This window comes from Canis aureus, chromosome 17 (genome assembly GCF_053574225.1).
Source record: "Canis aureus isolate CA01 chromosome 17, VMU_Caureus_v.1.0, whole genome shotgun sequence".
Taxonomy (NCBI): domain Eukaryota; kingdom Metazoa; phylum Chordata; class Mammalia; order Carnivora; family Canidae; genus Canis; species Canis aureus.
This window is the reverse complement of record NC_135627.1, coordinates 1,052,973-1,073,506: the sequence shown is the minus strand read 5'-3', so window position 1 is coordinate 1,073,506 and position 20,534 is coordinate 1,052,973. Positions and strand designations below refer to the sequence as shown.

Here is a 20,534-nt window from a genome sequence, read left to right as displayed (position 1 = left end):
ATAGCCGCCACTGAGACCTGCCAGGTGAGCAGCGTTGGCAGGTCCCCTGTGAGCCTACCGTGCATCCTTCCTCTTTCGCTGAGGGATGTGCCATTTGCAGAGGCATGACTGTGTGCGTCAGGCACGAGGCCTGTTGTACGAGATCCCACCAGGTCATGTTCCCTGCTGTAGCTTTCACTTCCTGAAACAGTTACTGTGAGACCTTTACATCTGAGTTTCTAGAGCCTACACGGGCGACTGGAAGGGGAAGCGGTTCAGACACAAGGCTGACCTCTCCCTCCAAGAAAATGAAGAAGGGCCAGCAGAAGCCAAGGACGGATGGGAGGCATGCACAGGAGCTGTGTGATCTCCGACGGCGCCGCCACCACCGTGTGTTCCTGAAGTGAGAAGTGGTGAGCTCGTGTGCATGTAGACTGCACAGCCACCCAGGAAGCATGAGTATCTGCTGTATCACTGCTAAGGTGTAACCTGCGTACCACAGGGCTTTGCATGTGTGCGACTCATCAGTGTCTGTTGGAACATGTTCACACCCCCAATCAGAGCATTGTCCTCATCCCCAAAGAAACCATTAGCAGTTACTCGCCCAGCCCTGGGCAAGCCCAGTCTGCAGATCTGCCCGTCCTGGACATTTCACGTGAATGAGACCCTATGGTGCGTGACCTTTTGTCTCCGTTCCTCCCTTTATGTAGTTTCCATGTTCACCCATGCTGTAGCATGCGTCCTCCTCATGGGTGAGTGATGAGTCCGTGTGGGTAAACCAGCCCTCTGTGTCTGTCCATCAGCTGACTGACATTCGGGTTGTTCCCACCTCTTGGCTGCTCCAGACGATGCTGGTGTGAACACACGTGTACACGCAGTTATGTGGACATTGCTTCCATTTCTCCATACACACCAAGTACTGGGATCGCTGGGCCATGTGGCGACTGTGGCACACTTGCCTTTCTGGGGAAGTGGCGACCATCTCCCACAGCGGCTGCACCGCTGCACGATCCCCGCCGGTGACGGGCAGCCCCGTCCCCACAGCCTCCCTGCGTGCCCTCGTCTCCGTTGTCACCGCCCAGGGCACGTGAAGCCATGTGTCCTTGCAGTTTCCGTCCGTGTCTCCCGCCAGCAGGATATGGAACACCAGGTGCCCTGTTGACCAACAGCTTACCTGAATGTTCATTTAGTAATCTGAATGGGCCAGACATTAGGTCCACCTGAGGGAAGGCTGCTCTGTCACAATGGGCGTGGAGGATGGAGGGGTTGCTGTGTGAACAGGAGCTCTCTGCTGACAGAGCCATGTCTATACCCGTTCATGCCATGACTAGCATTTTAAGAGCTCGTTGGGAACTCACAGTCCATCACACGAACCGCAGTGTCTGCCTGTGTGCTTTTAGGTTGGACATAAATAAACTGCATGAGTGAGCGAAGCGGTTCTTTTGTCTGTAGTGTGTTCTGTGCTCTGGAACAAAAGTGGAAGTTTTATTCCTGGCTCACAGGGACAGAAGCACCGGGTCCTCTGCAGTGTGTGGCCGGCAGAGCGTTGTGCCATCACTTCAGGGCATGGCATCATGTGCACACGGACATGCGGGTGGGTACGTTGGGTGAAGACAGCGGCGCCCCATGGCACACGTGGGGTCTGCTCTCCACTGATCTTGCTCGCTGCCTGAAGCTCTCCTCATTGGTGGTTCTCCTGGAGCCTGTTTTCTGGAACAGGGTACCCACCTCACCACCATGCATGCTGGTGATCGCCCAGATGCTGCACTTTCTTCCATCAGCCGCTGTATGTCCTGTGGTTTCCCCCCTCGTTTCTGTTTGTGACAGAAGGAAGACTCCTTCCCCTCCTCTGTGTGAGTCTGGTGGCTTGGGACCTGGCCAGGCGGCAGCTGCCTGTCCGCGGTGGTGAGCCCAGGGCGCTCTGGGCAGTGCGGGCGTGGGTCTGCATGCTGCAGGCCACAGAGCACCGGGGCCCGTTCCCGCAGCTCAGATGTGCACTTGGGATTGGACTCACGGCAGCCTTCAGGGTGTGCGGGCGCTATCCTCTTGGGCCCCCTGCGAGCTGAGAGAGAGCACCTCCTGCTGGCATCAGCCTTGCATTGCTGATGTGCATCTCCAGCCCCCCACACTGTGGGGGAGGTCCTGGAGGCTGTGTTGGGTGGCAGCGCTGGTCCCGTCTCCGATGAGGCTGGTGTCTCTGTCTCCCTGACCTCGGAGGTTTCATGATGCCCACAGCATCATCCTCAGAGCTCTGCGTGTACCAGTGCTGGACGGCGGACTGTGTGACTGATGTGTGGGTCAGACTGGCTAAGTCACGAAGTTATATAATCGGGGCTGATAAGTTTGTTTTTTAAAGATTTTATTTATTTATTCATAGAGAGACACAGAGAGAGAGAGAGAGAGAGGCAGAGGGAGAAGCAGACTCCATGCAGGGACCCCGACATGGGACTCGATCCAGGGTCTCCAGGATCACGTCCTGGGCTGCAGGCGGCGCTAAACCGCTGGGCCACCGGGGCTGCCCCGGGGCTGATAAGTTTGTTTTCATCACTGAATGTACCGAGAAGCACAGTCTTGCTGACCAAACCAGACACAGAAGTATTGAGCTGCGCGTCCTTATTTAGGGAGCCAGTCAGCCGCGGGACACGTGTGTGACGTGGGTGTGACCCGAGCCAGGCTTTCTCAGGAGCGCCTTGTTGGTCGCGTTGTGTACATGTTCTGTACATTCGGGGTTCTTAGAGCTGGACATTTGTGCAGAGAACAGCCCTCAGAACTCATCTTGGTCTTGATCTGAACCTGGAGACGCTTTCTGCCTGTCAGGGCCGCACGTGAGATCCCCTGCAGGTTCCTGACCTCGGGAAGGGTCTTCCCTTGGGGCCCCTCCCTGGGCCTGCGATGCTGACCACACGGTGAGCAAGGGCAGCTGGAAGCATCACCTCGCGGATGGCCTTGGGTCCACTGAGCTGTGACCTGTTCAGGGCAGCAGGGCCTTCCAGAGGCTGGTGACTTGTTGCTTTTTTGTGTCCTTCAGGGAGCAGGAAGGGAGCGTCCCGATGCCACGCTGAGCTTTCACCCAGTAGGTACATGGTTCCTTCCAGGTGGATTTTTCATTGCAGTGATTTAGGGAGGCCCCGCTGCTTGTTGCTGCTCAGTGTCTTTCCTGGTCACGTCCCTCAGGCAGAAGTAGCATCCCAATGTGCAGTAGGTAAAATAGCTCCACTCTGGGTGTCGTGTGCGAGGCATTGTGATCATATTAAAATAGTGGGTGACCTCTAGACAGTGCGGAGAATTGAAGTGATAGCATTCTTCCTCCTGACTGCACCTCCCTTGAGATGTGGATGTGCTCTGGGCGCAGTGGGTACCTCTGCCTGCCTGCTGGAGGATTGGAGCGTCTGTGGCCCGGGTCAGGCCTGAGAGCCAGTGGCTGGGGAAAGGTTTTCAGGATTTTCATTTTTGTATTAAAAGTTAGATCTTTATGCTTTTCTTTCCTCTCCTAGTTCTTTTATTACATATTCTTTTTGAACACAAGTACATGAATCCATGGGAATGAGGAGCCCCTGTGGTTGTGTCTTGAGAAGTAAAGGGATACCAGGGACTCTCTTTTCTTCAATCTCACATACAGAGATTTATTTACAAAGCTGTCACACAGGCATTTTAGTCAGCATCCTTGAAATGGTAGCAGGAGGGGCGTGGGGCGGTGGGGGAGGGCTCGCGCTGCCACGGATACGGCCTGGCCCTCGTAGTGCAGGGTTTCTGGGGGGGCCACATCCTGACTTCCTGCTGAGGAGGGGCCACCCCGTTCTCTCCCAGGGTCTTGCGTTGCCCACATCCATACTGAGCGTCTCTGGAAACATGGGTGGGGTTACGGGGCTTGGCTTATCTGTGCCTCTAGTCTGCTTGGACGCCTCACAAAGCCAGGCCCTGATGGAGGGCGCAAAGGCAGCATTGACAGCGGCTGTACGTGCCGTGCTGCTGGGGGCACAGCCCCACCTGTGGGCTCCTGCCCTGAGAGGGTGGTAGATGGGCAAACATGGGGGCGCGGGAGCAAAAACCAGACCAAGGCGACACGAGGCTCTCGTCCCTCAGCCGGCAGAGACGCGGGTTGCTTGCATTACCCGTCTGTGCAGCTTCAAGAGTGGGGGCTCCCTGCCCACAGTGCGTGGGCACAGCAGCGGGCAGGGACAGACCACCCTGGGCTCCTGCGTGGCTCCTGCTTCACGTCCTGCTTCTGTTCATTGTTGGCAGCAGCAGCCATGAGCGAGGAGCAGACGCTGTCCTCAGGCGCCGTGGAGATGCTGAGGCTTGTGTCTCAGTGACGTGGGAGCCAGAGCTCTGGCCTGACCCACCCTTCCTCCCATCCCATCACATCGACCCCCACTTCACCCTGCTTACGGCACCCCAGCAGGCCGCCTGGTGGGGCAGGACCCCGAGCTGGGGGGCCAGGGGCTGAGGGGGCTGCTACGCGAGGCTGACTTGGTAGCTGTGGTATCTTAGGCTCCTCTGTGCTGACAGTGCAGGGTTGGTGGAGGGTTGTAAAGGTCCTTCTGGTCAGAAGATGTTTACCAAGTGCCTGGTGGGCACGACACTTTGAAGAGCACCCCAGCCTTCTCTCTTCCCAGGAGAGCCGTTGAGTAGGGAGATACTGGAGGGCTCACACCTCTGTCCTGAATGCCCACTTTTACCCTCTTGTTAGAGACCTGCTCCATGTTTCCAACGGCTGCTGTCCTTTCTGTTGGAAGCCCGAGGATCCCACTGAGCCCAGCTGCGTTCTTTCCCCTGATGACCAGCGGCTCTGGCTGGGGGTGCAGACCACCTGCTCAGGCCACTCCCGTGGGGGTTGGGTGAGATGGAGGAAGCTTGGGCCTTGGCCCCACACAGGTTCTGTTGATGGGGACCTGCAGTGCAGCTGGCACTCTGGGGAGGAGCTGTCCCTGTGCTAATGCTGCTCTGTATTCTGTAGTGTGCTGGAGAAGAGAACTGGGTGGACAGTCGGACCATCTACGTGGGGCACAAGGAGCCCCCGCCTGGTGCTGAGGCCTACATCCTGCAGAGGCACCCCGACAACAGAATAGTCTCTTCCAAGGTGAGCTGTCTCCTGGGATTCTGTTTCCCACAGGCCCTATGGTTACCATTGCCGTGGCTGCTGCCCACCCCACCAAGCACTGTGGTTGGCGCCCACTCGGGCTGGCCCACTCGTCCTGCAGCTTGTTCCCCCAGCTGGTGAGCCATGCATCCTGTGTGGGCACCACCTGTCCTCCACTTCTCTTTATGCCACGAACATGGGAGGCCTACCATGGCCACTTACGTGTTTGCTGTGTGGCCACATGCCCGTCCCAAGTCCCCAGCCCACACCAGGGGCTCCTCATCTCTGGAGATGACCCTGGATGTCACTGGTGGGAGGAGGTACGTGCATCCACCTGATAGACAGAACACTGAGCATGTGTCCCAGTCTGTTAGGCAGTCAGTGTCGTAACCGCCCCAGGAAGACCATGATTGCGGTGTCCCCACTCTAGTGGAGCACTGTTCTCCTCGACTGGAGAGCAGGAGTGGAACTGTACTTCACACACTTGCAGAGGAACCCCTCAATGGCTCTCCAGAATGGGGTGGGGAATTTAGTAGCCGGCTTTGAACAAACAAGGTAAATGATGGCTTCCCAGATTCTGGAGAACTTTCCCTTTAGAGGTACATGCCTGACTGGCTATGCACACCTATGTGGTGGGTTCACTGGACCTAACATGCCCCAGCCCCCGGTGTGTGTGCACACCTGTGTGGCGGGCACACCTGCTCCATATATGGTTGTCCCATATGTCTAGATGTGCATGGTAGCCCTATTAAATTCTTTGTAAACTATCAAAGATTGCTCTAAGTTTGTTAAGAATATTTGAGAACAGAAAAACCTTTGCTTTTCAAGGCATTTTTTAATGGATTTATTCTATTTAAAACTGTCATAAAAATAACAGTAGTGACGATGATGACAGCAGCTTTAATCACCATAGTCACCGTGTGGACAAGCAGATTGGTCATCACAAAACCCTGAGCAACAAGCATGGCACTCCGTCACCCAAACAGATACATGATGGGAAATGTGACCAAGCAGGACCTTACCCAGGGCAGATCTTGACAGTGGTGACCTGGGTGAACTGACACAGTCTCAGGTAGAGCTTACCAAAGAGCCTGTTACTGGTGCCCCCGAAACAGAGAAGGACTCTCAAACACATTTCTTAAATCAGATCCTGTGCGGCTCAAATGCTTTGAGAACCAGGGACACGCACCTGACACCACTGCCGTGGGCGCTGTGTGAGCTGGTCAGGGCAGGCGGCAGGGCAGGAAACCACCCACACTGCCCTGTGTCAGGCCCACAGGACATTTGTAGGGCCCTTCCGCCACTGGAGGCTTCCTGATGCAGCTGGTCTCTCCCTCCTGGGACACAGCCTGGCCTCGGAAGTCCCAGCCCCAGTGCCTTCCAGTCACTGTGCAAAGTTCTGTGCAGGGCTGTGTGGAGGAACCTTCTAGAAAACACAGCCCCTCATGGATTGGGGTGAACTGAGGGCCTTCTTGATGCATCTGGCAGAATGTGGCTGGAAGCCAAAGGATCGCTTATTTAGGACAGAAAGCCTCATTGATGTTGTGGGGGAGATAACTAAGAGCAGTGGTTTCTACTTCCCATTCTTTTGTCCTCTGATTCAGGTTTTAGAGCCAATCTATTATTTTCATTTTTTTTCCCAAATACTCGCATAGTGACTTGGAGGTGCCTTGTCTTCCTGCCACCTTCTCTGTCCCTGCGGTGGTTCATGGCACCCACCATCCTCGGCTGCTCCACCCACACTGGGATCCCTGGGGCTGCCCTGGTTTCCGACAAAGGCAACACTGCAGGGGGTGCAGGCAGGACTGGTTTGAGACACAATCACCGTGCCCCAGGGGCTTTCACGATGAGTCCTTGTCCTGCAAGCTCCTTCAGAGTGGGAAGAACTGAGTCAACATCCTTGCAAGAGGCAGGTCTGGCTAAGGCCACACAGAAGGTCGGAGCCTGTGTCTCTGCTCAAAGCAGGAGGGGCCCTGTGTCTACGCTCCTTGTTGTTCCAGGAAGGGTTGTCCTTCCTTAGGAGGCCGGGCCAGTGTTGTGGCGCCTGTCCACGGGAGATGATGCTGTGTCATTTAAGGAGAAATCGCATACAGCACAGCCTCTACTGCTCACCAGATTCTGTGCAGAAGAGAAGGCCTGGAAGGCCAAGGACTTGCCCCAAGCTACTGGCCGGGTGGACGGTGGTCTGGATGTCTGTCCGCCCCAGTGGCATCCAGAGCACATGATTGCTTTCATTTAAAAACAACTCAGGATGGATGGGAAAAAAAAAAAAAAAAAAAAAAAAACTTAATTTGTACAGCCTAAGCCTGGACAGGTCCGGAGAATGTTTGCTCTGATGTGGCCATGTTTTCTCAGGAAGAAAGCTTTTGTCTTACAAGAAGACTGCTGGCTGAGCATTCATCTGCGCGTAGAAGCCCCTCCTCAATGAGCTTGATCTCATTGACTCAGAGAGCTTTTATCATGTGAAAAACTACACCAGGGCTGAACAAGCCTCACCAGGCTCAGCTTTGGACCTGCTCCATGGAAGTGCCGAGGTTGGCAGTCAAGGATTGCTTAGAGTTGGGTGTCCTTTCTGGGGGAGACATGCTGGGCAGGTGTCTAGGATGAAGGAGAAACCAGAACCTTCTCCCCAGCACGTCCCCCTTGTGGTGCCCAGGGCCTGCTAGAGCTCACGTGCAAGCAGATCCCAGTTCACCGGAAGGCCCAGGTGCTGCTTCGTCAGTTCATAGACTCGTACTTTGGGCACAAAATGCAGGTGGCTCCCCACTCTGTCCGCAGGACACCACACATTAAATACTAGGCACAGGCTATACCGTCACCCCATTCCTCTGAGAAAGCTGTGTCACTTCTGGTCATTGACAAGGGAAGATTACTTTTACCAATTAGATGTGGACAGATAGTGTTCCTGTGGACTTATGGGTATATCCTGTCTTCCCCAGAACAGCCCACTGCTACCTACACCCTGGCCCATTGGAGAAGGAGCAGCCTCAGGACAAAGCCTGTGGGTCGATTTTTAGCCTCAAGTCTGTATGTGAGCCTGCACCTTCCCCATGGCCCCGAGGCACCAGCAGTTCTCCTCACTGGGCCACCGTGATGCTCACTCATTTTTCCGACGTCAGTATTCCAGAATGGGGCACCTATGGTGCCAGGCCCTGTGGAACACCTGACAGCGTGGCCCCGTGTCCACGCAGACACTCAGCCCCCAGGACTTACGGAAGACGGAGTGTGCGCGGTGGCCCCACAGCATCTGCTGGCCGGCTCTCATATGTCGCCCAGTGCCCAGTTACGTGGAGCCGATCTGCACGCACTCACACACGTTCTGGTCAGCTCCTCAGGTCTTTGCATTTCTTGTCATGTACCACTGGAATTAGTGACCTTCTTTTTGACTACATTAATAAGCAGCAGTAATGACTTGTGATGGTGAAATATTCTGCAAGATAAGGGGGTTACAAAGTGTAATGTCTAAGCAGCTATGCAGCCTCTGTGTGCCCGATTACAAGGAAGCAGTCATTTAAGTGGCTTTCAGTTCCAAATCCAAGCTGGCTCCTGGGCACGCCTGAATTTGGGAAGCTAAAAGCGTTTCAGAAACGGTAGCATTCAAATAGGACAGGACCAGGTGTGCACATGGTCTCCCACTTGGAAGGATTGTAGCAGATGACAATCCATTTTATCTTCATCATACATATAAGATGAAAGTTTTCTCACATGGAAGCTTCCAAGGAAATGTAAGAACTCAGAGAATGGTGTGACAAGTCTCTTATGTCCCTATCACTGGCACTCGGGCATCTGCACCTTGGCGGTCTTCACCCAGTGTTGTGAGGCACATCTTGAACAGCACTGGGTTTTTGTGTTTAGACACTTGAGGAGGCAGAAGATGGGGTTTTAAGTAGCTTTTTCCATTGATGTGACGTTGGTACCAAGTAACAGATTACAGGTACATGGGGACATTTTTGATTGATAGGTAGTGAGTGTGGGTGTGGGTCCTGGGCAGTCAGGTTGGTTTCAGGGGGGTGGGGCCTTGAGACAGTTCTGTTCTGGGGTCAGGAAATCTGTGAAGGATTGTGAGTCATTCTAAGCCAGTCACAGAAACTCAAAAATGAGACGTAAATGCTATGACTGCCTAGTAACTTACATTTTAAAAAATGATCTCCTTTTAAAAGTTAGTGGAAAATAACTGACTTTTTATCTCATATAAGAGAAAAACTATTTTCCTTTTTTAAAAATTTAAGAAGATTGCTTATGTTTGTACCGTTTGTCAAGCTGTAGAATTTTAATGTCCTGTTACTGTGTGAGCACCAGTTCCAGCCAGGACTTTGATCCTCAACCATCTTTCTTCAGGGCACCTGCTAGTATCATTACTTTATAAGCGAAGATACCAGAACCCAGTCCTTAAATGACTTACTAAAGTTTACTTGATCTTTAAGTGTCAGGACCAGGTTGGATATGGGGTCTGACTCCACAGAGGCTGCGTATTTAGTAGTGGAATAAACGACAAATGTTTCTGAATTCCATAGAGAAGCCAAATTATCCAGAGGTAGGGTAGCATGTTAAGAATTCAGATTGTGGGCAGCCCCGGTGGCACTGCAGTTTAGCGCCGCCTGCACCCTGGGGTGCGATCCTGGAGTCCCGGGATCAAGTCCCACGTCAGGCTTCCTGTAGGGGGCCTGCTTCTCCCTCTGCCTGTGTCTCTGCCTCTCTCTCTGTGTCTCTATGAATAAATAAACAAAATCTTTTTTTTAAACATTTTTTTCTTTATTTATTTATGATAGTCACAGAGAGAGAGAGAGAGAGAGAAGCAGAGACACAGGCAGAGGGAGAAGCAGGCTCCATGCACCGGGAGCCCGACGTGGGATTCGATCCCGGGTCTCCAGGATCGCGCCCTGGGCCAAAGGCAGGCGCCAAACCGCTGAGCCACCCAGGGATCCCCTAAATAAACAAAATCTTTTAAAAAAAAAAAAGAGTCTGCTTCTTGGTTTGACTCTCTCTCTCTCTCTAAGAAAAAAAATTCAGATTGTGGTTTTTTGTTTTTTGTTTTTTGTTTTTTTGCTTTTGAATCCTATTTTATTTTATTATAATAAATTTATTTTTTATTGGCATTCAATTTGCCAACATACAGAATAACACCCAGTGCTCATCCCGTCAAGTGCCCCCCTCAGTGCCTGTCACCCAGTCACCCCCACCCCCCACGCTCCTCCCCTTCCACCACCCCTAGTTCGTTTCCCAGAGTTAGGAGTCTTTATGTTCTGTCTCCCTTTGGAGATTTCCTACCCATTTCTTCTCCCTTCCCTTCTATTCCCTCTCACTATTATTTATATTTCCCAAATGAGTGAGAACATATAATGTTTGTTCTTCTCCGATTGACTTATTTCACTCAGCATAATACCCTTCAGTTCCATCCACGTCGAAGCAAATGGTGGGTATTTGTCATTTCTAATGGCTGAGGAGTATTCCATTGTATACATAAACCACATCTTCTTTATGCATTCATCTTTTGATGGACACCAAGGCTCGGCCACAGTAACTTCTTGCAAGATACATCCACGAAGGCAAAAGAAACAAAAGCAAAAATGAACTATTGTCACTTCATCAAGATAAGAAGCTTTTGCACAGCAAAGGATACAGTCAACAAAACTAAAAGACAACCTACAGGATGGGAGAAGATATTTGCAAATGACGTATCAGATAAAGGGCTAGTTTCCAAGATCTATAAAGAACCTCTTAAACTCAACACAAAGAAGCAAACGATCCAAACAGGAAATGGGCAAAAGACATGAACAGAAATCTCACAGAGGAAGACATAGACATGGCCAACAAGCACATGAGAAAATGCTCTGCATCCCTGGCCATGAGGGAAATACAAATCAAAACCACAATGAGATCCCACCTCACACCCGTGAGAATGGGGAAAATTAACAAGGAAGGAAACCACAAATGTTGGAGAGGATGTGGAGAAGGGGAACCCTCTTGCACTGTTGGTGGGAATGTGACCTGGTGCAGCCACTCTGGAAAACTGTGTGGAGGTTCCTCAAAGAGTTAAAAATAGACCTGCCCTACGACCCAGCAATTGCACTGCTGGGGATTTACCCCAAAGATACGGATGCAGTGAAACGCCGGGACACCTGCACCCCGATGTTTATAGCAGCAATGTCCACAATAGCCAAACTGTTTTGTTTTTTTCTGATGGGGACACCGAGGTAAAGAAGATCTAGCTATGTATTCTCTCCCCTCTTTTAATGTCCGTGGCTGCATTTCTGACCAGGACACCTGTTTGGTTTTCGAATGAGGAAAGATTAGTGTGCATTTGACAAAATCCAACACCTGTCCCTGATGGAAAGTTTCCAGAAAGTACGAATACAGGAGAATTTCAACATGATGAAGAGTGTCTGCAGTAAACCCACAGCTAATACCATTCCTGAGGGTGAAAATAGAGATACTCCCACCTTAAGATGGAGAATGGTGCAGTCCTCCTCTCGCCACCCCGTTGAGCAGCTCCGTGCATGTTGTGGCTAATGTGTGACAGACGAGAGTGATGCAGGACAGGCCACCGGGTCAGGAGGAAGCAGACAAGTGACACGATGGCCGTGGAGAGGATCCCAACAGAACCTGGTGAAACTTACAAACGATGAGAGCAAGGCCAGCAACAAACCATCGAATTCACGACTTAAAATCTTCTGCACTTCTAAAGATATTTTTAAGAGAATTAGAAAGACATGCCACTGACTGAGGAAATGTTTGCCAGGCACATAGTCTGTAGAGGCCCGGTGTCAGGCCCTATATGGAGGGGAAGGTGCTGCAGGATCACCCGTGTGGAGGTCAGGAGCACTCAGAGGAGAAGGTGCTAGGGGGTCAGCTGAAGGGGAGTTGTTAGCACTCAGAGGGGAAGGTGCTGGGGGCTTGGCCACGGGTGGGGGGTGGTCGGGAGTATTCCACATGCTAACAGACACCATGGGCAGTGCATTTACTGGAGGATAATGATACCCAGATATTGTTGTTCTCAATGGGGAAGGTAAGGAAACTTCTGAGGCACAGCGGAGCAGTCTGGAGCGTAGGTGAGCGTCAGGACTCCCTTCCTTGTCCGCCCTCCACTCCCTGTAGGCGGAGGAGGTGTGTGGGACTAGGAGGTGTGGGACACCTGCACCTCAGGGCTGTCTCCAGGCCAGAGCAAGGCTGCTTCTGGTGCTGACTTCTGGTGTACCTTTCTGGGCCAGCTAGAGACACTGTCACAGGCAGGAGGGAAAGAGGGGTGCTGAGCGCATGTGTGTCAACAATCAGAGGTTTGTGTCCTAAGAAATGTATTTTAAGGGTTAAACTGTTGTTAAGCTGCTTCCCATGGCATTGAATTACCTGGCATGGGGTAACTCACACTGCTTTCAGAGTATGTGTTCTGTGTTAGGGGTTCACTCTTGTGGTCAACAAATTGATAAAACATATACGGAACACTCTAAATTTTGACTTGTGAGTTTTGTATCTAAAACTAAACATTTTGTGCTTTGACATCCAGTGTTGTCATCCCATAGGAAAGTAACACTGTAAAAGAGTAAAATGTGATCAAAATGACACCTGTTTGTTTTTCTTTTATACAGTACACGTTTTGGAACTTCATACCCAAGAACTTGTTTGAACAATTCAGAAGAATAGCCAACTTTTATTTTCTTATCATATTTCTGGTGCAGGTGAGGCCCACTGTCTTTTTTATCACAGTAAATGTAAAATCGAAATAGTGGCCCTTAATTCTCAGGAGGTCCACTGTGGTTTGCTAACAAGAAAGAGCAAGTACTTGGAGCATTTCCTCTGTTTCCTTCATGGGCAGGCGTGTTGGTGCAGAGAGATGTCTGAGCTGCAGCAGACACGTGAACAGTCTGCCTGTGGGGTGGTTCTGGCCGCCTTCCGGTCCTCAGGGGCAAATCAGGAGTCCCCCCCCCATCCCTGCCCCCCCCTCCCCGGTCATTCGGAGGAACTAGCAGCCACACTGGGCATTGTTGGGTGGATCCTCCTCAGTGTGCCTGGGAGAGAATGAGAAGATAGAGCCTCAGTGAGGGCTGAGTTAGGGAGCAGGGGTCTGATGTGCTTTAAGACTTCTAACCTTGTTTTTCTCGATCATGCAAAATACAGCAGAAGGACTTTCAGATCGTCCCCAACATCATGTTATTCAATGTAATTGAAGCATGGGAAGCCGCACAGTAAAATAAAATAAGATGCAAGCCCCAGTCAGGCTTATGTCTTTGCTGCAGTTGGTGGGGCTTCCTTAAGCAGGTCCCGGAACTGGAGCAAACCACCCTTGTTTCATGGTAAATAGAGTGACTTATCTCCAGGGGGGGATAAAGTGGGTTTATGAAAGAAAGCAGATGTTTTTGTGGGTGTTACAGGCCTGCCAGTCTAAGGTCACTGGGACCTGCTTTGACAGTAGCTCTACAATTCTGCTTTAATTGCAGTTGATTATCGACACCCCCACGAGTCCAGTAACCAGCGGGCTCCCACTGTTCTTTGTCATCACCGTCACCGCCATCAAACAGGTAAGACGTCTGCTGCCTGAAGGGAAGATGGTGCCCTCTTGTTATATAATGTCACCTCTTACCCAAAGCATGGTGATCTGGGTTATAGCTAGTTCATGGGAAGTTTAGCTAACTTGGAGAAATTCATTTTGGTCACCGTCTTAGATTGACACTTGCGCTAAAATAAGAGATTATGAAATGTAGCAGCGAGGGTGGTGTCCTGTGAGTCTGAGTAGGAAACCAAGGTTTTCATGTTCAACATGAAACTAAACAACAAAACTAAAAGACACCCTACAGAATGGGAGATTAAATACAAATAAAATACAAATCAGTCCTGAAATTTCCTAGCCTGTCCACACTCTTGACTGCTTGAATGCTCCAGTCTGAACTGCCAGGATCCACTGTGTGCAGAGTCCTGGCTGCTGTTTCCTAAGCGAGCACATGGACTCCCGCGTGCCTCGGGCTCTTCTCCCTGGTTCTGGTCACTGACAGTGAGAGGACTATGTCTCAGTTATGTCCACTGTTCATCTGGCCATCTTAGTACTCTAGCTATCACCTCAGTCTGGTTCCAGAAAATTCCCATCCCCTTGGAGGGAGGCCCTGTACTAGCGAGCACCTCCCGCCATCCCCGCTCCAAGCTTCTAGCAGTCTGCATCTGTCTGGGCGGCATCTCCCTGGTGTGGGTGTGAAGTAGCCCTTCGTGATCTTGGTTTGCAAACGATATTGAGCATCTTTGCCCGTGCTTATTGGCTGTTTGTGTCTATTTCTTCAAGAAAATGTCACTAAATCCTTCATCCATCTTAAAATTGTAGTCTTTATCTTTTTATTAATGATTTGCGAGAATTCATTATATGTTCCAGAAACAAGTCCCTTATCTGCTGCAGACTTTTGAACCTAATGGTGTTTGTGTTTCAGTGTTGATAGGTGAACATTTCATTTGGGAGATCTGAGATCTGAATAATTTGTAAAATGACAGCTTCTAGTGAGATTATTAATGGTCAAATTCTTGCTGACAAAGCCATGTTTTTCTGATATTAGTCTTTAAATACAAATAAAGAACACATGTATTTTATAGGAGAACAGCCATGGGATGACAGTGATAGGTCAATACTGCAGAGTGATTTTTCTCTAGATTGAGAAGGAATGCAGAATGGAATCAGGTTAGCTTCTAGTGTGTGTGTGTAAACAGCGCCTCTGGGCTGCCTCCTGCCAGCCTTGCTCTTCTTCAATATGAGAATGTCAGCACGAGTACTTTTTTAATACAGCACTGTGAGGAGCATTTAAGGATGTCTTCATTTCAATTTGGGTTTTATATCTCACTCACCAGTAATCTGGAAATAAAGATTTGAACAAAATGATTTTACTTCGTGCCCATTAGATTGGCTTTTAAATGTTAAAAGCCTAAAGAGCAACCAGGGATGATAATGTGGTGAAGCTCATGCACCTGCCACTGATGGGAGCGTGGTGGTGCCATCTTGGAAAACCATTTGGCAGTAACTGATGGAGTGGAGACCATGAATGCTGGGACCCATAGTCTAGAGGGGGTCTGATATATGCAATTAGTGCATATCATATGCATCTCAGAATAGACTACAGAGGTCCGGCAACATGTCCTGGGATGTTCATAGCAGGCCTCTTTGTGGAAGAGAAACTAGGGACAAGCTGTCATTCAGTGAGGCAATGGGTGGCACATCTGTTGTGCATATGGCGGGTACAGTACAGTGACTCAGATGAATGAGCCTCGTTGTGTGGAAAAATATGTCAAGTGGCAAAGGAAATATGTAGTGTATCGTACTCATGCTTTGTAAACACTTACAGCAACACTTCAGTTGTTTGTGATGCACACACGTCCTAAGAGTGTAGAACCAGGGACAGGAAGGAGGCTTTTTGAGGAGGAAGAGCCAGAAGGGGCACAGAATGGAGGGGTTGGGTGTGTGGGTCATCTCTGAAGAGCTCTGAGTGTCGGGCATGCTAGAGCTAGGTGCTTCCACTTCTCTCTGTATTTTTGGAAGAACAACCCTCCTTCTTGTAGAGCACCACATGAGGGCCTTAAGACGGGTGTGGAGGAGGAGACTGTGGCTCTTGAAAGCCGGCGGTAGTGTGAGGAGGCAGAAGGTCCCGTGGGGCCTTGCCCCGTCCTGCACCCCCTCACCCCATTCCTGGGGGTACCTGGCTTCCCACGTTCCACCTGCCTCTGCCCCCTGCTCCTCACCTCCCCAGACCTCAGGCCACCCCCAGTGCCTGGCACTGGATGAGTCGGGTGGCGCTCCACCCTCCCCCCAGCCCTGGTTCCCCAGTGACCCCGGCCCCCACACACGGGGGATCCAATGCCCTTCCTTGCGACTCAGGGAGCCCCTGTGGGGAGCCAGTCACCTGGCTGGACCCAGATGTGCCTCTTCCTACTGAGGCACTAAACTAGGTTTCTGAAGAGCATCTGACCCCCTCTGTTCCAATGTCTAGTGGCTTCAGAGAGTCGGGCAAAGCCCTCTCCAGCTGCCCACGGACCTTTCCTGCCTGGTGTTCTGCATGCCCCATGCCATCTTCCTCCCTCCAGGCGGGCTGGGCCCCCTCCCCACCCCTGTCCCATCCTGCCCCCTCCTGCTATTTCCTGTGGTCTCACCTCTGCATTTCCGGGCAAGCACTGAGCATGCCCTGGGGCCTGGCTTAGCCCCTTCTGCTCTGAGCCCCCTGTACACACATTTGCACACGAGTGCTGTGGGGGTTGCAGGGTGCCTGTGACGGGGCCTGTGACATGCTCACAGTCAGGATCCAGGGGAGGCTTACTCCTGGGTCCGCAGAGAGGGGAACTGGAGACCCTCACCCTGGTCCTCCCGCCTAAGAGAGGCCCCAGCCACGGTGCGGACAGTGGGGAGCTCAGCATGGTCATCCCAGGAGACTCAAGCACACACAGTAGATGCGTGTCCCATGGGAGAAGACTCAGAAGCCCTCCAGCAAACGGGGGGATGTTGAACTCCCAGGGGCCTCAGGACTTGAATCCTGATCACTGCTGGTGCAGGAAGACAGGCACCAGCCTTCTGGAGGAATGGACAGGCCAACCCGGTGGTCAGGGCCAGGAAGAAGTGGGTAGATGTAGGGTTCAGCCAAGGTGAAAGCCCGGACTCCTGGTAGGTGGCTGCTGGGTGTCAGGAAGGGTGACTCCTGGTTTTAGGGCAGCCTCGCTTGCCCCGAGGCTGAAGCTGGCTGCATGGCACCCGCAGCTGCGGCCCATCCGGCAAAGTCCAGAGCAGCCGGCCTGGGGCCGAAGACCCTCCATGGGGTACTGCTCCACTGTGTGGCTGTCTTCTCTCCCTCAGGGCTATGAGGACTGGCTTCGCCACAAGGCAGACAATGCCATGAACCAGTGCCCTGTGCATTTCATCCAGCATGGAAAGCTAGTCCGGAAGCAGAGCCGAAAGCTGAGGGTGAGTAATCCTGGCACAGTTCTTCAGCCCAAACCAAAGCCCAAAAAGCAGCAGCGTGAGCAGGGTTTCATTTGAGGAAACCTGAGCCTAGAACCGCTGCTTTACTGAGTTTGGGCCCGGCCGCTTCCCCAAACCCTTCTCACGGAAGGCAGGCTCCTGCCACGATCTGCTTTAACTTCAATTTTTACTTATTGGAAGTTGTAATAAGCTTTCTTCTTTAGAGCTGTTTAATTTCACAGATCCCATCAGGGCAGTCTGGGCTCTAGGAGGTTGCTCCACACAGTCATGGTAGAGGATGCTCTGGGACACCATGAGCAAACATGTTCTGGAACATGTAGAGTCATGTGAACGGGAATTCCACTGGTTGGAAACTGTGAAATTAGGAATGGCAGCCTCACTGCAGGTTGTTTTAACTCCCTGTTTCAGTGGGCCATGGGTATAAGTGACGTATCCTCATCTGCTTAAACATTGTGTATGTCACCTGTGTGGATGATTTTCACACCTGCTCAAGCCAGTGGGAAGCACCTGCATGTGCATCTGCACATGCACCAGCAAGTGGTACAGTTGCTCAGGCTAGTTCCTGGGGACTGTGAGCTGTGAGTCCTGGATGGAGCCCAGCTGCGTCTCACCTCTGAAGCCCTCTGTGCTTCCCCCCACTCTGTGCCACCCCCCTTCCCCACCCTCTCTCCCACCATTCTCCACTCCCCATCCCCTCCCCTCCTTCATCTTCTCGTTCCCTTCCCGACCCCTCACCCTGTGCCCACCCTCCACTCCCCCTCCATCCCCAACCCATTCCCCACCCACCCACCCAACCCAGGATCCACCTGGGGGCCTGCTCACGTGTCACCAGTACATGGCCACCTTTATTAGCTTTGTCTAACATGTACCATACACACAATGCACACATTTTCTTTGTTGTTTTTAAATTTATATATATATTTTTAAGCAATCTCTACACCCCGTGCGGGGCTTGAACTCATGAACCCTGAGATAAGAATCTCATATTCTACCGTTGGAGCCAGCCAAGCACCCCTACAACTTCTTTGTTTTATAAATCTCACCATCCAGGTGTTGCAGGAATTCTGACTGAGCTCCCCTCACTTGGTCTTGACTGGTGATTCTTTCCTGGCCGTCAGGGGTCTGGGAAGGAATCGTGGTGGGCCCTGGGCACGTTACCGGGCTTCTTCAGGCCCTATGTGAACTTTCCCTTAGAGACCATATATCCTTTGCAAAGCCTTCTATGCTCCTAGTAAATAGACCTAAATAGCGTCAGCAGAAAATTGTTTTTTTAATGCCTTGATGTCCTGGGGCAAATGTCTGCTCTCTACCTGGGCAGCTGGAACAAGAGGCTGTGCCCTGACAGTGTGAGACAGGGCCAGCCTGGAGGTGCCGAGACCATTGCAAAAGAGAACCTACGATGGTCCATCTCTAAGGTTCTGTCCTCTCAAGAACATCATGGCGTAAATGGAACATACAGGCCGCATTTGCGACCTGGCTCTTCTGTCCAACTGCATTCCTTGGAGTCCCAGCCCACCTGGGCATCAGGAACAGCCCCATCACGGCCTCCTCGCATCCACCAGGAGGGTATATTGTTATCTTGCAGGAATAATTCCCACGCAGACTCATTATAAACACATGCACTTGCCTGGCTTGGGCTCAATCAAGGATAATCCTGTCATGGGAGTTTGTCTATGGTTCCACTGCGTGTTATTCTGTCATAATGTGCATTGATGCTTCGTGGGTCTGAAGTTGGCACATTGAAACCCCACCTAATCATCCCAGATTTTGGCAGAATCCCTGCAAACAGTCTTCCCTAGGACGTTTTAGCACCCACACAGGGCTGGGCCGCCACACAGAGCCTGTCTGTCCTGCAGGTTGGAGACATCGTCATGGTCAAGGAGGACGAGACCTTCCCCTGTGACCTGATTTTCCTCTCCAGCAGCCGCGGAGATGGGACCTGCCATGTGACAACCGCCAGCTTAGACGGAGAATCCAGTCATAAAGTACCGTGCCTTTTATTTGGGGCCCCGGGCAGGGCACTGTTCCAGCCATACTGTGTGGCCAGCCGCTGTGGCACCATGTTTGCAAACCCCATGTTTTCAGGGGTGTGGAAAAACCAGGGGTACTGTGGCAGCCGTGAGGCCCCTCACTTTGCTTCTCCCTACATCTCGCCGTTTCCTGTCCGCACTCAGTCCTTAACCGCCAACCACCCCAGGTTCAGAGAAATAACTTCATGTTATTTCTTAGCTGTGTCATTTAGTGAAAGGGGACCAGATTAAGGATGCAGTGAGTAGATTATGGGAATTTTGAAAATTTTCATTTTACTAGTCAAAATTAGTGTCTTCACTACACTGGAATTATGTGAAAAGCCACTTAAGAGGCTAGGTTTTTGATGACTATCACTTTAATAAGTGTCTTCATGTTAAAATATCTTAATAAGGATTTTCTGAAGTTATAATAAGTAATTATATCTTATTCTCAGTACGGAATTCTGTACTGCCAGTTGGTGCTACAAAACTTTAATTAAGCATCACATATGAATAGAACGTATCACTATTTTAAGGATTTCTTTTTTTTTTTTTTTTTTTTTTTTAAATGGGAGCTTCCAAGGAATTTGGGAAAGTGAACATGGCTCAGTGGAGCCAACCATGTCTGAGGCATTGACAAACGGCAATTAATGATGGGGTTTCTGCGATGGGAAAGAGATATTTTCTTTCTTTTATGGATAATTCATATCATTCTATAAACCCTGGGGGATTTGGGGGCACCTTTCCTATACACATATCCTGAGAGGGCTAACATTCTGGCACAATTGATTGTAAACAACAGAAATTTTGGGGGTGGAAGCCCCCAGGAGAGTCAGACGACTATGGTGTCAGGTATCTGGAGCATGTGGATCATGTTTCCATGTCCCTGACACCCAGCAAGCCCCGAGTACCCAGGCTGTGGGCATCAGGCTGCCCCTTGCACCTGTCTTGCAGGAGGATGCAGGAGGGATGTCCTGTCATCGCTAGTGAGCGGCTGTGGCAGGTGTCCGGCTAGACTACTGAGCTGGTGATGAGACATAATGGCCATTGCCTTGTCTAGAACTGGCAGGCACTCCACTGTAGCTTTTGTGCCGATTGTGATCAGCGTCCTCTGTGTGTGCTTTTTGATGCCACTTCTGCACATTTGTTTGGCCTGAACTCTTTCCTTAAAAGGCAGTGGGGCTCCTGCACTGGTCATGGCTACAGCCTCTGTGATCTTGGGCAGGCAGTTTTACCTTTTGCAGTTTTCACATCTGTAGAATGGGGACAGACATGTCTTCCAGGGGCTTTTGTGAGCATATGTTTAGAAAGTCTCCCAACATGCCAGGTGCGCAGTAGGTGCTCCAAAGTGTTGTAAATGCTGCTGCTGCCATGGTTTATCTCCCGCCTGCCTTGATCCATGTCCTTCTCCCCCGCCCCCAAGCACTTGGTTGCTGGGAGGACAAGAGGACATTCAGAGATGCGCTGTCTCCAGCAGGCCCTTGCTCAGACTCTGAGCCTACCCTGTCCACGTTAGCGATGCTGTTGGGGCCGG

At 51.2% G+C, this 20,534-nt stretch overlaps 1 protein-coding gene and 1 long non-coding RNA gene across 9 annotated transcripts in view; both read left to right on the top strand.

Moving 5' to 3' along the window:
• Positions 1–20,534, top strand: part of ATP11A (ATPase phospholipid transporting 11A) — a 128,475-nt gene that overhangs the window by 58,170 nt on the left and 49,771 nt on the right. For all 8 annotated transcript variants that reach the window (XM_077854919.1, XM_077854915.1, XM_077854917.1 and 5 more), the window contains exons 2-6: positions 4,937–5,059; positions 12,643–12,732; positions 13,492–13,572; positions 16,866–16,973; positions 18,848–18,976. In XM_077854919.1, coding sequence (XP_077711045.1) covers positions 4,937–5,059; positions 12,643–12,732; positions 13,492–13,572; positions 16,866–16,973; positions 18,848–18,976 — 531 coding nt within the window. The remainder of the gene's footprint in view (positions 1–4,936; positions 5,060–12,642; positions 12,733–13,491; positions 13,573–16,865; positions 16,974–18,847; positions 18,977–20,534) is intronic.
• Positions 5,132–10,017, top strand: LOC144287406 (uncharacterized). Its single transcript, XR_013355207.1, has 2 exons — positions 5,132–5,383; positions 9,835–10,017. It is a non-coding gene; the product is annotated as an uncharacterized LOC144287406 (long non-coding RNA).